Raw genomic sequence first — 16330 nt, 5'->3', positions numbered from 1 at the left:
TTCAGTAAGGAAGTCTCTTCATTGATTTCAGCTCGGCTTTCAATACCATCATCCCAGACATCCTTATAGCCAAGCTGGTAAACTTAGATTCCTCCCCCCGCTACATGTTCATGGATCAAAAACTTTATCACAATCTGTCATCAGATCGTCCTCCCTGTCACTCAGCACTGGCTCACCACAGGGATGTGTGCTGAGTCTTCTCCCATACACCATCTACACCAGTGACTGCACCCCCCGCAACCCTGCAACATCATCATCAAATTTGCAGATGACACCACCCTGATGGGAATCATCACCAACGTTGACAACACAGACAGAGGTCCAGGGTCTGACAGAATGGTGTGACCACAATAACCTTACCCTAAACACAGGAAAACCACCTGTCCCCTCTCCATAAAAGGTGACTACATGGAGAGGTTGTCCTCCTTCAAGTTCCTCGGTACCCACATTTCTGAGGACCTGTCCTGGACTACAAATACATCAGCCTGAATGAAGAAAGCTCAGCAGCTCCTCCATTTCTTGAGGGTTCTGAGATGCAACAGGCTGCAGACTGACCTCCTAGTGTCATCCAGACCCTCTCTCCTTATTGGTCATCAAAACTGCAGAGAAGGTGTCCACACTCCACCCTGGACTCCATTACCAGCTCTAGATGTCTCTCCATTTAATGTAAAATGTCTTTTTTGTGCAATATTTTGGCAGATGTGCAGTTTCCATCCACCCTTTTTTATTATTTGTTATATTCTAGTGTACATAGTGTTCCTATATATTTTTTCTTCTTCTATATTGTCTTTTACTTTTAAACCTTGTGGCCTTGTTACGTAATTCCATTGTGCAAGCAACTGTACAATGACAATAAAAGTCCAAGTCCAATAAAAGTCCAATAAAAGTCCAAGTTCAAGTCTAAGTCACTTAGTGTCTGTGCAACTGCATGACAAGTTACATAAGCTCATTGTCAGTTGACTAGGCAGGTCTGAAAAGCTCCAGCAAAATCGAAACTGTGAGAAAACAAGAAGAGGGAAGCCATGGAGATGCAAGAGATCCCCAAAGAGACAGAAAAAGCCAAAGAAGGGGATGAAGGACCGAGCGAACCGATGCTGGAGGTGAAAAAAGAAGGTAAAAAAAAAAAGAAGCTGTTTACATTGTACCAAAGTCTAACTGAAAATTATGTATGCAAGTCATGCAAATGTTATGTAAAGTAAGTAAACTGTGCAAAAGATTCAAAACTTGTTTAATAAAAAGAAAATCCTAAAAGTTTTGAGATTTTTAAAAAAGTTTACTTTAGAAAATCCAGATTATTTGAAAGCCGACCACAGTTGGTTCATTTCTCTTGCTAAAATGTGTCCATCTGTATTTTTATCTTTAGAGGAAGCAGAACAAGACCACTACGCCAAACTGGAAATTTCATCTGAGGATGTCTATTCAGAAGCTTTCTCTGCGACTGGTTCAAGAAAACAAATACTGGGTACAGTTTTACACAAAATATTTTGTGTCTTCAGCTGGTTGGTTGCCCAGTTTGGGCTCGTTCTTTCTTTTTTCAGTACGTGCTTTAGGTAAAACACAGGATTTAGTATCATTATTATACATAATAATAATAAATGTGTTTTTTGTCTTTATAATCTACCATCTGGGAGATAAATTAAAGCAGTAAATATTTTGGTTTCTCACAAAAACCGATTCAGTCAAAGAGAAAAGAAAAAAAAAAGCAGAAGTGGGTTTTTTTGGTAATCTTCAAACCACATCGCCAGTTACAGTAAAATCTGTATAATAGTAACCATTGCAGTGAAATTGCGCATGTTTAAATCTTTGTAGAATTTACTGTAGAGTCTGTATAATACTATTTTTTAATGTTTTTGTAGGATTATCAAATAAATATAGTACTGAATATTTGATATATGGTATTAAATGTTTCAGTTTGTAGTATTTAGGGCTGTGACCGTCTTTTTATTTTTAGTGATTTATTGTTGATGTTTTCTTGTTTTACACTAAAACTTACAATGTAGAGGCAGATTTCTTGTCTTTATTAAGACAATGATCTTTGACGTGATACATTATTTGTTGCTTTTCAAAACAAATGAATTTATTGACCATTTTGTCCTAAGTAAATTGTTTCGGCATAAAAAGCTCCCTCAGTTTTTCCCATGCATTTATAATGCTAATGATATGCATCAAGAAAATGTGTTTTTACTAATGTCTGGAGATATTGCAATATATATAAAAAAGAATTTGTGTTAAAAAGTAGAAAAATGAAAATCACTGCGGAGTAACAATGTAAGTTTACCTGAAATATAAGGTACTCTGAAATATTGCTGTCTTATAATTAGAAGCAGTATTAATACAGCTGCCGCTGCTAATAAAACTGTTACTTAACATAATCAATAATCTCACCATTAAAGAGTAATATACAGGAAAATAGAACTAGATATATTGGTGGCGCTTCATGATTTCACAACTTATGGTGTTATTGTCATGCGCTTTCGGTTTAATTCGTCTAAATCACATGGAAATTATGCAATTTTTAGTATCTAAAAATGCTTTTAAGCAGGCTCAGCAGAACATGGGATTCAGGATTTTCTGTTTTAATGGAGAGAAGAAGGGTGAAAAAAATGTTTTTCATTTAGTGTGTACTTTGGGATACTTTAGAGAAAAACTTATTGTGCCCTCTTCTTGTTTAGTTTTTTAATTGTATAATCATTTATGTTATCATATAATCAATTAATTACAAAAATATTTTCTTTATTAATGATTTGTTTAGCATTAATTTTCATGTCTCTTATAGAGTAAAATGTGATATAGAATATTTTACTAATAATTACCTTCTATCTACACGTTAGTATCAAAGGTACTGGCTGTATCGTAAAGGGTCTGAACCTCCCTTACTACATTATAAATATATATTATTTTTTTGCTATTTGAATACTGTAAAAAAATAAAATAAAATAAAATAATAGTTTCCCTTTACTCTTCTCTTTGTAGGTATATACTGGAAACTGTCCAGAATACCTATAGTAATTAAATTTCACGTATGTCAACTGTAAATGCTAAGTATCACTAAAAGTAAGTATGTTTAGTTAATCAAATTACATCCTAAGTCCAGAAGAATTACTTACGTAATTGTGTAAAATTACTCTGTAAGATCTGGGCTTTGTTATGAAATGCTACTGCTATAATTTATGTTGGTTAATTAAGCTTAGTTCATGAGTTTTTCCTTCATCTGTTACATCATTTTAATCCAATTTGCGTGCAACCATTATGATAAGACCGCATGTAGTTTGAGGTTGCTGTGCTGTTAATGTAACCCAGTGCGAATAAAAATTCGCCCACAGCCTGAAGGCAAAACGGTCTGACAGGAAGTCTGTCTGTTGTGTGTCTTTACAAAGAACAATTTTAACTAAACTTCCCTCTAACCACATTACTCACAACCTGTTGTAGTTTGGCCTTTGTGTTGAACTTCCATCGTTCTTTATTGTTGTAGTGAGTCAGTTTAGTCGTTAAGACAACAACAACAGCTGCATAAATAAATAAATAAGTACATAAGGCGGCATGACAACATGGCACAGCAATGTGTCTAACTTTTTTATGATCACTAACCCGCAAAAAGGCAACAAAGCCAATTAAAGCTATCGCAGCATGAGTCATGTTCTTTTTTGCAATTTGGTGAAATCAAATAATGGTTTTGTTTACAAGAATATTTTGTTAATTAGATTAATGGAAGATATTTTTATTACATTGCTGAGGTACAAACAAACAAGTCTTGCTCTCTTGTGCTTCATTAAGTCTTCACCCACGTCCTCTTTCTTTGCAAAACCTTGTACTATAACATGATATTTACAGACTAATGTTTGAAATCTGCATCAGTGACGTGTGCATCCTCCGTATCTCCAAAGCATTAGACATAAATACTGATCTGAAATTAGTTATCTGCTGTTTTGAAGGAGAAAGTCTGCTGTGTCTGTGTTTTTCTCAGAACTTTGTCACACACACAGACTAATGTTTAAAATGAGAGAGACAGGAAGAGAGTTTAAAGTTTGGGTCATTCAAGGACAAGCCAGGCACTGTGCTCCATGAATAACTTAGGAATCTATGAAGGTCAAGTTGCTATGGTGATGAGACAAAGGGGGCGTCCTATAACTGCACTGTTGCAGCCAGTCTTGAGTCAGCAGAGAAGACGGAGCACAACAGAGCAAACAAGCTTTCTCTCAAATACCAGGACGTTTTTCTCCATGTATATTAAATTCTGCCGCAGTTACGGTGAGGATAAGAAAGATGAGGCTGATGAAAACTTGCAACCCAAATTATCGGTTGAACTGGAGGGGAAGAAAGGTAGGAAGCTGCAGCTTTTGCAGGCTTCATGGCGGTCTTTGTTGTGCTCATTAACATTTATCTGATGTCATCTTCCTCAGGCAAAGAACCGACTGGAGGAAATGTGCGTCTGTACCGTGCAGTGTGCTTATTCCTCACCTTAATGTGCATCGTCCTTCTGGTGGTTGTCATTATCCTCAGCCTGAAACGTGAGTAGCTGCAGCCATGGATCTGAATTCATGTCAGCGCTGTGATAACAAACCCTTCCTGGCACCACCATGTTTATAACACCAAAGCAGATTATATAAGACTGAAGGTCCTGGCAGAGCAGGATCAAAATGGTGCACAGTTGTTTTCAGCTATGGATTTTTACAATTCTATTTATCATAACAGTGCATAACAAAGGAGTAAAACTATTGCTTATTGCTTTGCTGCAGCCTCAGGGCATTATTCCTTCTCTCAAATCTCCTCCCATTGTGCTCTGATTTCTAGTGCAAACTGGACCCACAGTCTGCCCGGTGGTAGAGGAAAGTGCAACAGCTAAAGACGGAGTACCTGCGTTTGCTCCAGGATGCTCCTTCGAGAACTGCCAGGCCCAGTTCCCAGCTATTCACATTAAACGTGAGCAGGCACAAAAAGTGGGGGGATTCTTTCTCAATCACCTTGTTTTTAGCTATAGTTCTGCTTTCATAATGATTCAAATTAGTTTTTAAACAAGTCTCGACTCAAGTTCATGTTCTTCTTTGGCTTCTTTTTTTTTGTTTATAAAACAGGAAAAATTGAGACTTTTAGATTTCTGTGCAACTGAAAAAATACATGCATAAAGATGAAAATATGAGGAAAATTAAATCACAAGCAAAACCCTTGAATATGCAAAGGAAAAAAAAGAGTGTGGGAAGCTTCAGGTCTGATTAACAGCTTTTTACTTTTTCATTAACCTGTTTTTTAAATAAGCTTTTCCTGTTCTCTCTGCTTCCAGATCATGGCTGCCGGCAGTGTGGTGACGGGTGGATGACCTTTGGCCGATCGTGCTTTTTCCTGTCGACTTTTAGACTGAAGTGGCACCAGAGCGAGCAGAACTGCACCTCCAGAGGGGGATCTCTGGCTGTTATTACAAGCAAAGAAGTTCAGGTGAATCTGATAACTTCCGCTCTCTTCCTTCCTTGAGTTATTAACTATATGCTTATATATTACAAGCAAGCAGTTTATGAAGTGGTAATAATTGCTAATAGTTACGCATCAATGGTGTTTTTTCTTTTAGGACTTTCTGACACAGAAAGGGAATCTCCAATACTGGATCGGCACCATTAAAAAAGGCACTGAATGGACCTGGGTTGACAGCACAAAGATGCAAGAGAGGTCTTTATTCTATAAATGATTCTATAAATAGTTATTAAAACAGACAATTGACTAATAGGGTAGTTTAGACATAGTTGTTTGTGGTTTAGATCAGGGTTGTGTGGGATTTGCCACTATTGCACTGTGCATATTGGTGTTTGGTAATTTTTGGTCACAGATCCATCATAATAACAAATTATGTGTAAATATACATGTGTTAATAAGCTTATAAAGTAAAACATTTATTGTACAGCTGTCAAATTGAATTACAAGTGTACCTAATAAAGTGGACACTTTGTTCAAACAAAGAAAAAATCCAGATATAGATTGCAGAATAATAGTTAATGACTCTTTCTTTTGTTTTGCAGCTATTGGGCAGAAGATCCAAGAACTGGGGATTGTGGGATCATAGACAGCACAGGCCCATCTGCCAGAAACTGGATTAGAGCTTCCTGCAACGTCGCCACTTACTTCATCTGTCAGCTGCAGCTCTTGTAAAAGAACCGCGAGCAAATCTGTTCCGCCAGCAAGCATCAAATTCAACAATAACATGCCAAGACATCTCTTTCCAGTATCCAGCAAAGAAATATAAACAAGCTTTTTAGATAACAGTTGCTAAGTCTGACACTTAGCAGTTTATTTACAGTAGATTTTCTTGCAGCTTAGTGTGGAATAATTTCTGCTCTAATATTTGATTGTAAAGCTTTGTAAGTGCCTTGCTCCTTTGTTTTGTATGATTTTATCTGCTGTCTGCTTTACAAATGAAGTGACAGTGAAACTGTTTTAAGAAAGTTTTATTCTCATATAAAATTACTCATTACCTACATGATAAGATGAATCTCTATGTGTTTTTTTTTAGCATATATTCCTGCTAGACATCTTTCATATTTCTATAAAAATCACAGTCTGTTCTATGGCATAATACTGCGGAAATAATTGCACTGTTTACTATATTGAAAAATCAAGATAGTGTGGTTCTTTCACCCCAAGGTCACTGAAATTCAGCAATTCTTTACATCTACTTAATATGTATATGACTCAAAGTTGATGATAGGAAGGAACTTCTTGGTTAGATGGCGTCTCTCTCTAAACATATTTAATGCTCTGTTCCTCCTCTGGCTCATCCTGCTCCATCTCCAAACCTAAAGCGCTGTGTCGAACCAGCTCCCACCATCCTCCTTTGTTTTTAAGTCTCAGCTTCAAGGTTCCCTTGAAGTCAGAATTTTCATCTCCCTCCGTTTCCTTTTCATCCTCTTTGGAGAAGACGTTTACGTAACGCCGCATCTTTTGCATCATGGAGTCATTTCTTTCCTCAACCCTGCAAAGAAGATGAATAAAGAAAAAGTCACACATGTTTCAAAATTAATTATGTTACACTCTTCTTTTTAGTTTCCGTTTTTTTTTGGGCCCCACCTGCAAAACAAAAAGCTTATTCACTTACAGAAGGAAAACAGTTTGCATACTGACACTAAATGAAAGCCTTTGATGGACTTCACCCATGAGTAATGCTGTGCCTGCAGTGAGAAGCACCATTCTTATCGTATTACTAATACTATATTTTTCCCCCTACTTATACATATATAACCTACTATTACACTTAAAAGGGTGTATTATGCACATTTTCCCTGTCTACACTAGCTTTCCATAACTTGCAGTTCAAAATGATCCTTATTAGTCTTATACTGGCTTGGAGCAACTCATATTTGTCCAATTCACTTTAAACTACCTGTCTTCTGATTGGTTGGCCCTCACAAACAGGAGCTTGTGCTCAAACAAGTGCTTGCATTCAAAGGTGTATGTCAAGAGTAGAAAGAACTTATAAAACTGAGTTACAGCACTTCGAAGTTCAAGCTTTTGGCTTTTGTTTCATGTTTTCTTTCATATGAGTATTCACCAGTTGAGATAAAATAAGAAAAAACACAACCAAAGGAATATTTGATGTGTTGAGAAATAGACTGAATTGATTTGTACTGAAAGGCAGCTTTTGTTAGCCAGGCTGAATGTTTTTCCTCTTTAACCTTGATGAGACGGACGCAAAAATGAAAAGAATCGACTAAGAAAAACATGCAGTGTAGCCTTAGGAGGTGTGAAAGTAATATAAGAACTACAATAAAAAAAAAAAGAATTGAGCATTTTATAGCGTGACATGAGCTGTGGCTGTAGTTTCTGTACAAACTTCCTGTTTGACTTTATTTTTAAAGATAACGTCCCTTTCTGCTGTGTTAGGTGATTTCTGTGGGTTTTCGTCTGTTCCTGACACAAGGTTGCATTTTACCTGAGATACCAGCACTCTTTCAGGCCATAGTTCAGCCCACAGACCCCAAGTCGAGGCCAGAGACAGCGAGGAAGCCTCCTCTCCAGCATGAGCGTCGTGGCCACCACCTGAATAACAACATTACAGCTGTAAACATGACACAGCAATGCTTAACGCACGCTGAAGAGGTGATTACGCATGTGTGTGTAATAACCCTGTTACCTGAGTCCTCCAGAGCTCATCTCTCTCCTGGCCCACCCTCCATTGTGTGTCACTCATCATGGCGGTGAGCAGATTTAGCAGAAGGATGTGGGAAACCAGAGAGGAGGTGCAGTGCAACACATGGACAATCGCAGGTATAGGGATGGTGTGGTCCACAGGCAGATCGATGAGGCCAACGCTGAGCTCAAATTGGGAGAAGAGGCTGACGGGATATGAGCGATACGAAGGAAGGGAATCTACCTCCTGAGTCATGTAGACTATCCAGAGGGCTGAGAAGAAAAAAATGTTTGTAAGAGAGCAGGAAGGTCTCCTTTAAAGAATGTTTTGTAAAATTTGTGTTTATTTTTATTGCTAACAATATACTCACAGGTGGAAAAGGCAAAGAGCACAATGGAAATCAGCCACATAAACTTTGTCAGGTCTCCAAATATAATCTAGGGGGAAACGAGACACAAGCGAGCTCAGTCTGAAAATGTAAAACCTCAAAAACCAAAACAACAAATGAAAACATGTGTGAGCAGGTGTGTGAGCAGAGCAAACTCATGTTTTTGTTACTCATGGAGCTCGTGTAGAAACCCATCCGCACCTTCTGTATCGTGATGACGTAAGGGCCAAGCATTTCAAAGCCACGGGCGAAGAACATGACATTACACCAGCCGAGGACCAAACACACCGCCATCACCTCGGCCTCCCTCTGCACCTCACAGGCTCTGAACACGCACAGCAGCACCACCAAGCAGGCATAGCTGATACTGGTCAAAAACAAGAGCGGCAGCAAGGTTAGGCAGTGTTCCCAAACATTATGCTTTGCTTGGGTTCTCAGAGGGTGTGTGTGCTTACAGGATAACATGGAAAGGGCCTCCCAGTGCCGTCTGGCCAAAGTAGCGCTTTGCTCCAACTCTCAGAATGTCTGGGATCTGTTAGGAGCACAGGGGATGCATGAGGTCAGAACAGTTCACAGTAATGTACTGTTGAATATTTTTAAACAAAAAGCATATTTTAAATGTCCACCTCCAGCACAAGGATGACAAAAGCTCCAATGACGCTGATAATCTCTCCTGCCAGCCGCACATTATCCCCATGTGTTGTATAACTCTCCTGAGGTGGACAAAGAGGAAATGATGCTGTTATAAATATTAAAATCTCATTATTGTCTGACAGTGTAACTGTAGGTGTACAGTTTGGCATTTACACATGCATTTAGTGGATCATATGTATTTGAATTTTTACGTAAGTTATGGCTGAAGTAATTTGGGGCAAAAAAAACTCTGGTGGTGCAGTAGTTGAGGAAGTACTAACTACCAAAGTAGAAGTGACATGCTATAAAAGTGTTGCCTTCCTAAAATGTGTAGCAGGCCCCAGTGCAGGTGGGGACTGGGAAACTAGGGGGTAATAATGGATTCAATTAGAGGAATCTGAATTTTTTAGTGGGGACTGACCTAAACATCTACACCTAAAACGTCAACTCCATAAAACTCATGTAATAGAAGTACAAACTGAAAAAATTAAACAAAGAGAAAAGGGTAGAAAACTAAATCAAAGTACTCATTATGCAGATTCGGTCGACTATTTGGATCATAATAATTTGTACTAACACGTGAGAGCTGGTTTAATGTTACTTCTAGGCAGTCAGTTTTATAAATGTTCATATTTTATTTCCAAAAGGTTAATCTGAAATATGACTCTTTAAAATAAACGTGCTGTAATAAAAATCTAATTATATTTTTGGGATAGTTCAAAAACAGTCAGCACATTGAACATAAAAATTTCACTTTAGGTGTCTCATTCAAACAGTATAGTGAGTAAAATGTTGAGATCTGTTTAAGGTTTTCTAATGTCTATGATAATTCATAATTCTGGCCCACCTTGAGCGTCTTCTGAACCCAGACAGTTTTGTCTGCATCTGACGTTGTGTAGTTCTCTGGAGCGTTCTTTAGGGGGCGAAACATACAGCACATTGTGAAAGTCCCGATGTACAAGAGATACAGAAACAGCAGAAACCTGACAACAAAAAGGGAGGAAGAAACCCAGTGTGTTAAACAGCAATAGACATGTGTACAATTCAAGTATTTTAGTTCAGATTTAACAAAACTAACAAAATCTTACCTGAAGTAATGTTTCCCATACAGGTTCCACTTCAGACTAACCAGCTGCCTCACAGGAGTGACCTCCAGGATCTTCCTTGCCTGGAGAGCAAAAATAGAAGAGAAAAAAAAATCTCAGAGTCAGAACTAACTTCCTGATAACAATTAGCATTTTCTCCTGAATGCTACCTACATATTCTTCTGTACCTCTTTCTGCTGGCTGGCCACAATGACCTCCAGCACTGACATGCTATCGGCCCACGAGTCGATCTCGGACAGGTCATACAGGTGAGAGGTCAAAGGGCCCAGACTCCACTGGACTACACGCCTTTTGTTAACTAGGTGCTGGAATACCTTTAAGAGACAGGGGGTTAGGATGAGATTAGGAACAATCTGTTCCACCTTTCATGTTTGGGTCACCATGTGAATCTTCCAAGGTTCTACTCACCACTGTGTTTCCCTCTTTTGCAGCCAGCTTAAAAGGTGTAAGGCCTCGGGAGTTGGGAACCATATCAAGGGGCACTTGCTGGTCAAGCTCTGCATCGCGTGCCATAATCAAGTCAATGACCTGGCAGGCAATGTTCTTGTTGGGCTGCAAGACCAAAATGTGAAGCACTGTGTTGCCTGGATGGAGAGTGTGTACGCAGGAGGCACAAGAAGACAGGAGAAAGCTATTAATTGTTAATAAGACGCTCATATTCAGATATGCACAGCTGGGTTAACCTCCTGAAGGTCCCCATAAACCAGAAATCAGTCATTACTCTGAAACATTTAGCTATGTGAGCAAAAACTGGCAACAATTAGTTTAGCATTTAAAAATGTTTTTTTAATTTTTAACCTATACTCTCGAGGGTCTTCAATGATCTTCTTTTAATTACTGACTCTGGGCGCCCCGCGGCCTTAGTTTTGTTGGACCTGTCCTCTGCTTTTGAGCTGTTGGACCATAACATTCTCTTAATAAGGCTTGAACATCTGGTTGCATTACAGGTATGGCCCTTGGTTGGTTTAATTCCTACTTATCGGAGAGGTCCTTCTCTGTCACGATGGGTACCTACTCCTCTTCCATTGCCCCTGTTACCTGTGGTGTCCCTCAGGGGTCTGTGCTGGGTCCTATGCTGTTTTCTCTATATATGTCACCCCTTGGTCATATTATTGAAAAGTACAAACTCTCTTATCATTGCTACACGGATGACATTCAAATTTATTTTGAATTGACTGAGGGTGATACTTCATCAATGCTTCACTTCTTCGATTGTATAAGTGAAGTTACCCACATAGCAAGCAGTTCTGGCCCGGATCTGGTATCAAGCCGGCACTGCTGGCTGACTTCTGGCATGTAAAAACATATGTCATCCAGATATGGGCCAGGCCTGTCTATGTGATGGCATGCCATATCTGGCTCAATTGTGGTTTGGTTTATGTGGCCCGGGCCCATAGAAAACAGGTCTGGCCCAGATCTGGCATCAAGGTGGCACATCTGACTGACCGGTGTCATGGCAGGGTGTATGTCAACCAGATGTGGGCCAGGTCTGGCAATGGTGGCACTATTTATGTTCCTATTTTCCTATTTTAGTTAAAAGACCCAAATGCCATGTTGCAATACGATACTGCTATGGTAGCCAAGATTTCAAATGCAGGTTTGACAGGTTTGTGAGTGTACACTTTATCCAAAACCTAGTGACGGTTTACTCATCTTCACCAGTGGGTGGCTGTAGCTCAGGCGGTAGAGCAGTTTACCTACTGATCGGAAGGTTAGTGGTTCCATCCCTGGCTTATCCAGTCTGCATGTTAAGAGTGTGAATGTGTATGAATGCAGTTAGGTAGCACTCAGTTAAGAGAAAGTATGTGTGATTGGGTGAATGTGGCATGTTGTATAGAGCACTTTGAGTAATCCGGGAGACTAGAAAAGCGCCATATAAGAATCAGTCCATTCACTGTCTGAACAGAGTTTTCTCATGTTATTTACTATTATGTTCCGGCACATGTTGTTATTACATGCCTTGATAAAGGTACACATTAGGCTGACATCTGGGGCCAGAGCTAAAACTGTTCTGGGGCAGCACAGGGCCAGCACTGTGTCTACAACTGGCCCGTGGTTGCACACAACTTACACATGGCTCACATACCGCAAAGAATGACGGCCCTTCGGTGGCCCAGATCAGGTTTGCTAGACGTAGTCCACACATGGGCCAGCACAGGACCACCAGTGTGTCTGCAACTGGCCTTGTGCTGGCCCATGTGTGGGCCACATCTGGCAAACCTGATCTGGGCCACCAGAGGGCCGTCGTTCTTTGCGGTATGTGGGCCATGTGTAAGCACATTGTGTGGGCCAGATCTGGGTCATACCAATTTTGCTATGTGGGTAAAGACTGGCTGCTGAGCAATTCCCTTATCCTTAATGACAAGAAAACAGAAATTGTAATCTTTGACAGTCACACCCCTGGAGCCCATCTAACTGGTGTCCTTGGGCCCTTCGCTAGTTATCTTTCCGATTCTGCAAGTAATTTGGGTGTTTACCAGGACGGCTCCTTTAAACTTGACAAGCATGTGTCCTCTGTTGTTAAATCTTGTTTCTATCAACTTCGTTTAATTTCTAAGGCCAAGCCATATTTACCATGTGAGGATCTAGAAAAGCTTATCCATGCCTTTGTCACATCCAGGTTAGACTCCCTATACACTGGGATTCATTCTGCCCTTCTTCATAGATTGCAACTCGTCCATAACGCTGCGGCTCGCCTTCTAACTGGTACTCGTAGGCTTGAGTCTATCACCTCAATTCTCACTGGCCTCCACTGGCTTCCAATTAAACATCACATTGATTTCAAAGTCCTACTGCTTACTTGTAAAATCATAAATAATATTGCACCTAGCTACCTTATTGATCTCCTTAGCGTGAATACTCCCAGTAGAACACTGAGATCGTCTTACTTTTGGTGCAACCTAGGTCACGGCTGCAAACCAGAGGTGACCGCACCTAACCTCTGGAATAACCTCCCTCATACTATTCACGTGTCTCACTCGATCCAGACCTTCAAGTCTTGATTGAAAACAAACCTTTTTAGCTTAGCCTTCCCGGCCTCCTAGAGCATGCCTTTTAATTGTACTTTCTTGCCCTCCCCTTTCCTCTCTTTTACTCTTTTACTTACATTGTTTTATTGTTTTTATCGTTAAGTCTTGCTTCCTTATCTGCGTACTTGTGTACTTGTATGCTTGTTTAAACAATGCCGCCCACCTGCTAGCTTATCCGCCTTTGTACTTTACTACTGTTTTATTGGATTACGTGAAGCACTTTGGCAACCTCTGGTTTTTAATGTGCTATACAAATAATGTTTTATTGTATTGTATTGTATTGTATAATGCCTCAGTAGTGTCTTTGATATGAACAGTCTCCTCAATATAATTTAGCTTTGACAAAAAAGAAGCCTGAAACTTTTACCTTTTCCGGCTGATGTCAATTTTTCTTTTTGCATTTTCAGCTGTTGGTTAGATAAGAAAATTGCTAGTTTGAGCCTGACAGTAATTCTTGAGGTTCTTTGAGTTTAAATTACAAGACCAGCGCCAGAAAGCTGCAATTAGTGGCAAACCCATCGGGGTTGATTTTGTCCTTTAGTGGTGAGAATTTTAGACAATGCTGTGATAAATCAAATTAAAAATAAGACCCTAATAACACATGGGATGCAGAATATTTTGTGGCTTAAGCAGTCACACAGTCAAATTTCCTAGCAGTGTAAAATAATACTTGATCTTCTCTCACTCAAGGGCTTATACCTTTGTAATCCTGGATCCTGGTGCTGGCGCCTGCATCGATTACCATGGAGATGATATCCATATTCCCAGCACAAGCAGCAAAAGACAGGATGTGCTCGCCTGATGAAAAGCCACGCGTTTTGTTATTTTGCACAAAATCTCTCTCTGCCTTGTTTTTATCACATATGTTGGGACCAGTTTGGGGTTTTATTGTCCTGCCACTGGCCTTGTAATTAATGGTTGAAACATTTCTTTACGTAAGTTCACTCATGCTGGCTTACCACAGTACATAAGTCCACCTATCCTCTTCCTGAAATACAGACCAGTGACTCTAGGTGTGGACACGTCACCACCGCGACTAATCAGATGACGAACCAGGTCGATGTTCTGATTCACCACAGCAATGTGGAGAGGAGTAATCCCTGAGGCGGAGCACAGAGAGAAAGTGTACATCAGTTCACTGCCAACACACTGGTTTTCGTTTCACCAGCTTTGGTAAAACCTACACTTAATGCTTTTGCTTTATCCACCACTGTAACCCTGACAGGGTTTGCTCTCCAAAAGCAGCAGATGAGGCCTCATAATTGGAATTTGTTGCCCTTTATTGATTTATTGTTAGATGAATAAAATAATGAAGTAAAAAAAAACAAAACCTCAGTGATATGATTTGACTAATTAAAATATTTTCTAAAAGGTTGAGGTTCTCTGTCATCCACCTCATGGTGGTTTAGGGAGCTTAGAAAGAAAGTGACTAAGACTTCTTTAAGTTTCTTTAAGTTTCTTCAGTTCGCTTACTTTCTAAGGTCCTTAGATTTTTTAAAAACCTGCTTAAATTGTTGTGTTAGGCTTTTACATGCCCTTGTATCCACTGTATCAAAAATCTCACAGATTTTGCTAATAAGCTGAATTATTTGAATTGCAGACCAAAAAGCTGACAACTTGACATCTATATAGTTACACACAGCACTCAGCCTGCATGATGTGCATTGGTGTTTTGCAGTTATGAATTTCTGCATGTCAACCTTGGAAAAGTTCAGAGGTCATGGGCTCGTTAATGAGGTCAGGAGCTCCATCCATCAGAGCCACAGCAGCATCCAGGTTATCGTTCATAACAGCAACGTGAAGGGCCGTCTCTCCCAGGGAGCCTGAACAAGAAGATACACCTTCTAAAATCACGGAAAACACACCAAAAAGGCAGCAATGTAAGGTTTAAACTCCTTGTTCAGTCGTACCTCTCTCAAAGATATTCGTGGATGCACAACCTAGCAGTTTCTTGATGCAACCAGCACTGTTGTTTTTAGCCGCATAGAAGAGAGGAATGTCATTCACACTGAGGGACAGAAGGACACAAACAAGACCAATTTATGGTAAAACTTTAAACAAAACTGAATGTACTGGAAAGTGGCGTCAGGCAGGAGTTTACCCTTTTGTGTAGAGCAGAAATGTCTCATCCAGCATTTCATTCCATCCTTTTTTGTTCTGAAGGCGAAACTTCAGCTGGCTCCACCAATGGTTGAGCTCGCTCGGAGCAGATCTGGCTAAAGACGGTGACATTGGCACCTGAGGTTTGACTAGAATTGTGAAACGGAAAGTTAGGAATGTTTTTTAAGAAACTCAAGAAAGACAAAAGTAGAGTGGGTGAAAAATAAATGCTATGGAGTCTAAATCCACAGGTGGAAAAAAAAATTGTTGATTTTGGTAGTTTTTTCTATTAATAAATTAAAGTAAATCTTTTCAGTCTTACCTCACCCTTAAGCAATGAAACTGCTGCTCCTCAATCTCTGGTGACACTGAGAGAAACACTCAAAAGTGGACACACCACCTTTAAAAATGTCCCCGAGGAGAGATGAAATCCCTGTGGCATCACCAATATATATATATGTCCCAGCCAAGAGGGAGGAGATATGAGAGCAAATGGGTGGAGAAGGAGGATGCGTGGAAAGCTGACAGGTAAGAATAAGACAGTGACGCAGTAATGAGCAAGGAGACTTTCACTGGTCAGAAGTGCCACAGAGAAAGCTGTGCTTCAACTCCCTGTTGACAAGGAATTCCTTTGTCATGCTGATCTAAAATTATTGGCTTGATCTCCTTAAAAGCAAAGTGACAATGGTCCAGTCCCCAGTTCGCGGATATCTATGCAATCACCAGGCCTCTCAGCATTCCTCTGACTACCACCGAAACCTGCATGGCCACTATGAAAATTCAGCAAGATCATGACAGTCAACACACCACTTGTAGTGAACTGTTAAGAAAACCTGTTTGGAAATTGCAAGCATGCTGTTCTATACCTCGCTTTATGGCATTGCGTTTTAGTTTGGATCTTTTTTTTAATGAATGAGCAAAATCCTCAGAGTGAAACTGGAATTATTTGGGAAATATGGAGATT

General features: G+C 39.8%; 2 protein-coding genes across 4 annotated transcripts; one reads left to right on the top strand and one right to left on the bottom strand.

The window, feature by feature from the left end:
- The first annotated feature begins 945 nt into the window (after positions 1 to 945).
- si:dkey-26c10.5 (uncharacterized protein LOC563797 homolog) lies at positions 946 to 6466 on the top strand. Of its 2 annotated transcripts, XM_040030000.1 has the most exons (7): positions 946 to 1113; positions 1364 to 1462; positions 4401 to 4508; positions 4792 to 4920; positions 5279 to 5430; positions 5561 to 5658; positions 6006 to 6466. In XM_040030000.1, the coding sequence occupies exons 1-7, from the start codon at positions 1023 to 1025 to the stop codon at positions 6133 to 6135; spliced, it is 807 nt and encodes a 268-aa protein (XP_039885934.1). In that variant the 5' UTR covers positions 946 to 1022; the 3' UTR covers positions 6136 to 6466. The 2 variants fall into 2 exon arrangements, with proteins under 2 accessions (XP_039885934.1, XP_039885933.1); XM_040029999.1 differs by lacking the exons at positions 946 to 1113; positions 1364 to 1462 and adding an exon at positions 4125 to 4320.
- On the bottom strand, positions 6338 to 15808 carry trpv6 (transient receptor potential cation channel, subfamily V, member 6). Of its 2 annotated transcripts, none has more exons than XM_040029998.1 (17): positions 15694 to 15808; positions 15368 to 15515; positions 15177 to 15274; positions 14967 to 15089; positions 14226 to 14366; positions 13966 to 14064; positions 10646 to 10821; positions 10405 to 10551; positions 10220 to 10299; positions 9979 to 10114; positions 9125 to 9211; positions 8954 to 9030; positions 8700 to 8865; positions 8481 to 8547; positions 8114 to 8382; positions 7913 to 8019; positions 6338 to 6955 (listed from the first exon to the last, which is right to left on the bottom strand). In XM_040029998.1, the coding sequence occupies exons 2-17, from the start codon at positions 15496 to 15498 to the stop codon at positions 6724 to 6726; spliced, it is 2136 nt and encodes a 711-aa protein (XP_039885932.1). In that variant the 5' UTR covers positions 15499 to 15515; positions 15694 to 15808; the 3' UTR covers positions 6338 to 6723. The 2 variants fall into 2 exon arrangements, with proteins under 2 accessions (XP_039885932.1, XP_039885931.1); XM_040029997.1 differs by having other exon boundaries at positions 15689 to 15807.
- Between the last annotated feature and the right edge of the window lie 522 nt (positions 15809 to 16330).

The sequence above is a fragment of the Simochromis diagramma genome, unplaced genomic scaffold (assembly GCF_900408965.1).
Source record: "Simochromis diagramma unplaced genomic scaffold, fSimDia1.1 OVJJ01000361.1, whole genome shotgun sequence".
Lineage (NCBI taxonomy): Eukaryota > Metazoa > Chordata > Actinopteri > Cichliformes > Cichlidae > Simochromis > Simochromis diagramma.
This window is presented reverse-complemented; position numbering and strand designations above follow the sequence as displayed.

Excerpts from the sequence above, each read along its gene's own strand:
- si:dkey-26c10.5 (XM_040030000.1), top strand. The coding sequence starts at position 1,023 with ATGGAGATGCAAGAGATCCCCAAAGAGACAGAAAAAGCCAAAGAAGGG. Across the intron at positions 1,114-1,363 it reads GCTGGAGGTGAAAAAAGAAG|AGGAAGCAGAACAAGACCAC; the intron begins GTAAAAAAAAAA and ends TTTTATCTTTAG. Across the intron at positions 4,509-4,791 it reads CATTATCCTCAGCCTGAAAC|TGCAAACTGGACCCACAGTC; the intron begins GTGAGTAGCTGC and ends TCTGATTTCTAG.
- trpv6 (XM_040029998.1), bottom strand. The coding sequence starts at position 15,498 with ATGTCACCGTCTTTAGCCAGATCTGCTCCGAGCGAGCTCAACCATTGG. Across the intron at positions 10,115-10,219 it reads TATGGGAAACATTACTTCAG|GTTTCTGCTGTTTCTGTATC; the intron begins GTAAGATTTTGT and ends TTTTGTTGTCAG. Across the intron at positions 8,383-8,480 it reads GCTCTTTGCCTTTTCCACCT|CCCTCTGGATAGTCTACATG; the intron begins GTGAGTATATTG and ends TTTTCTTCTCAG.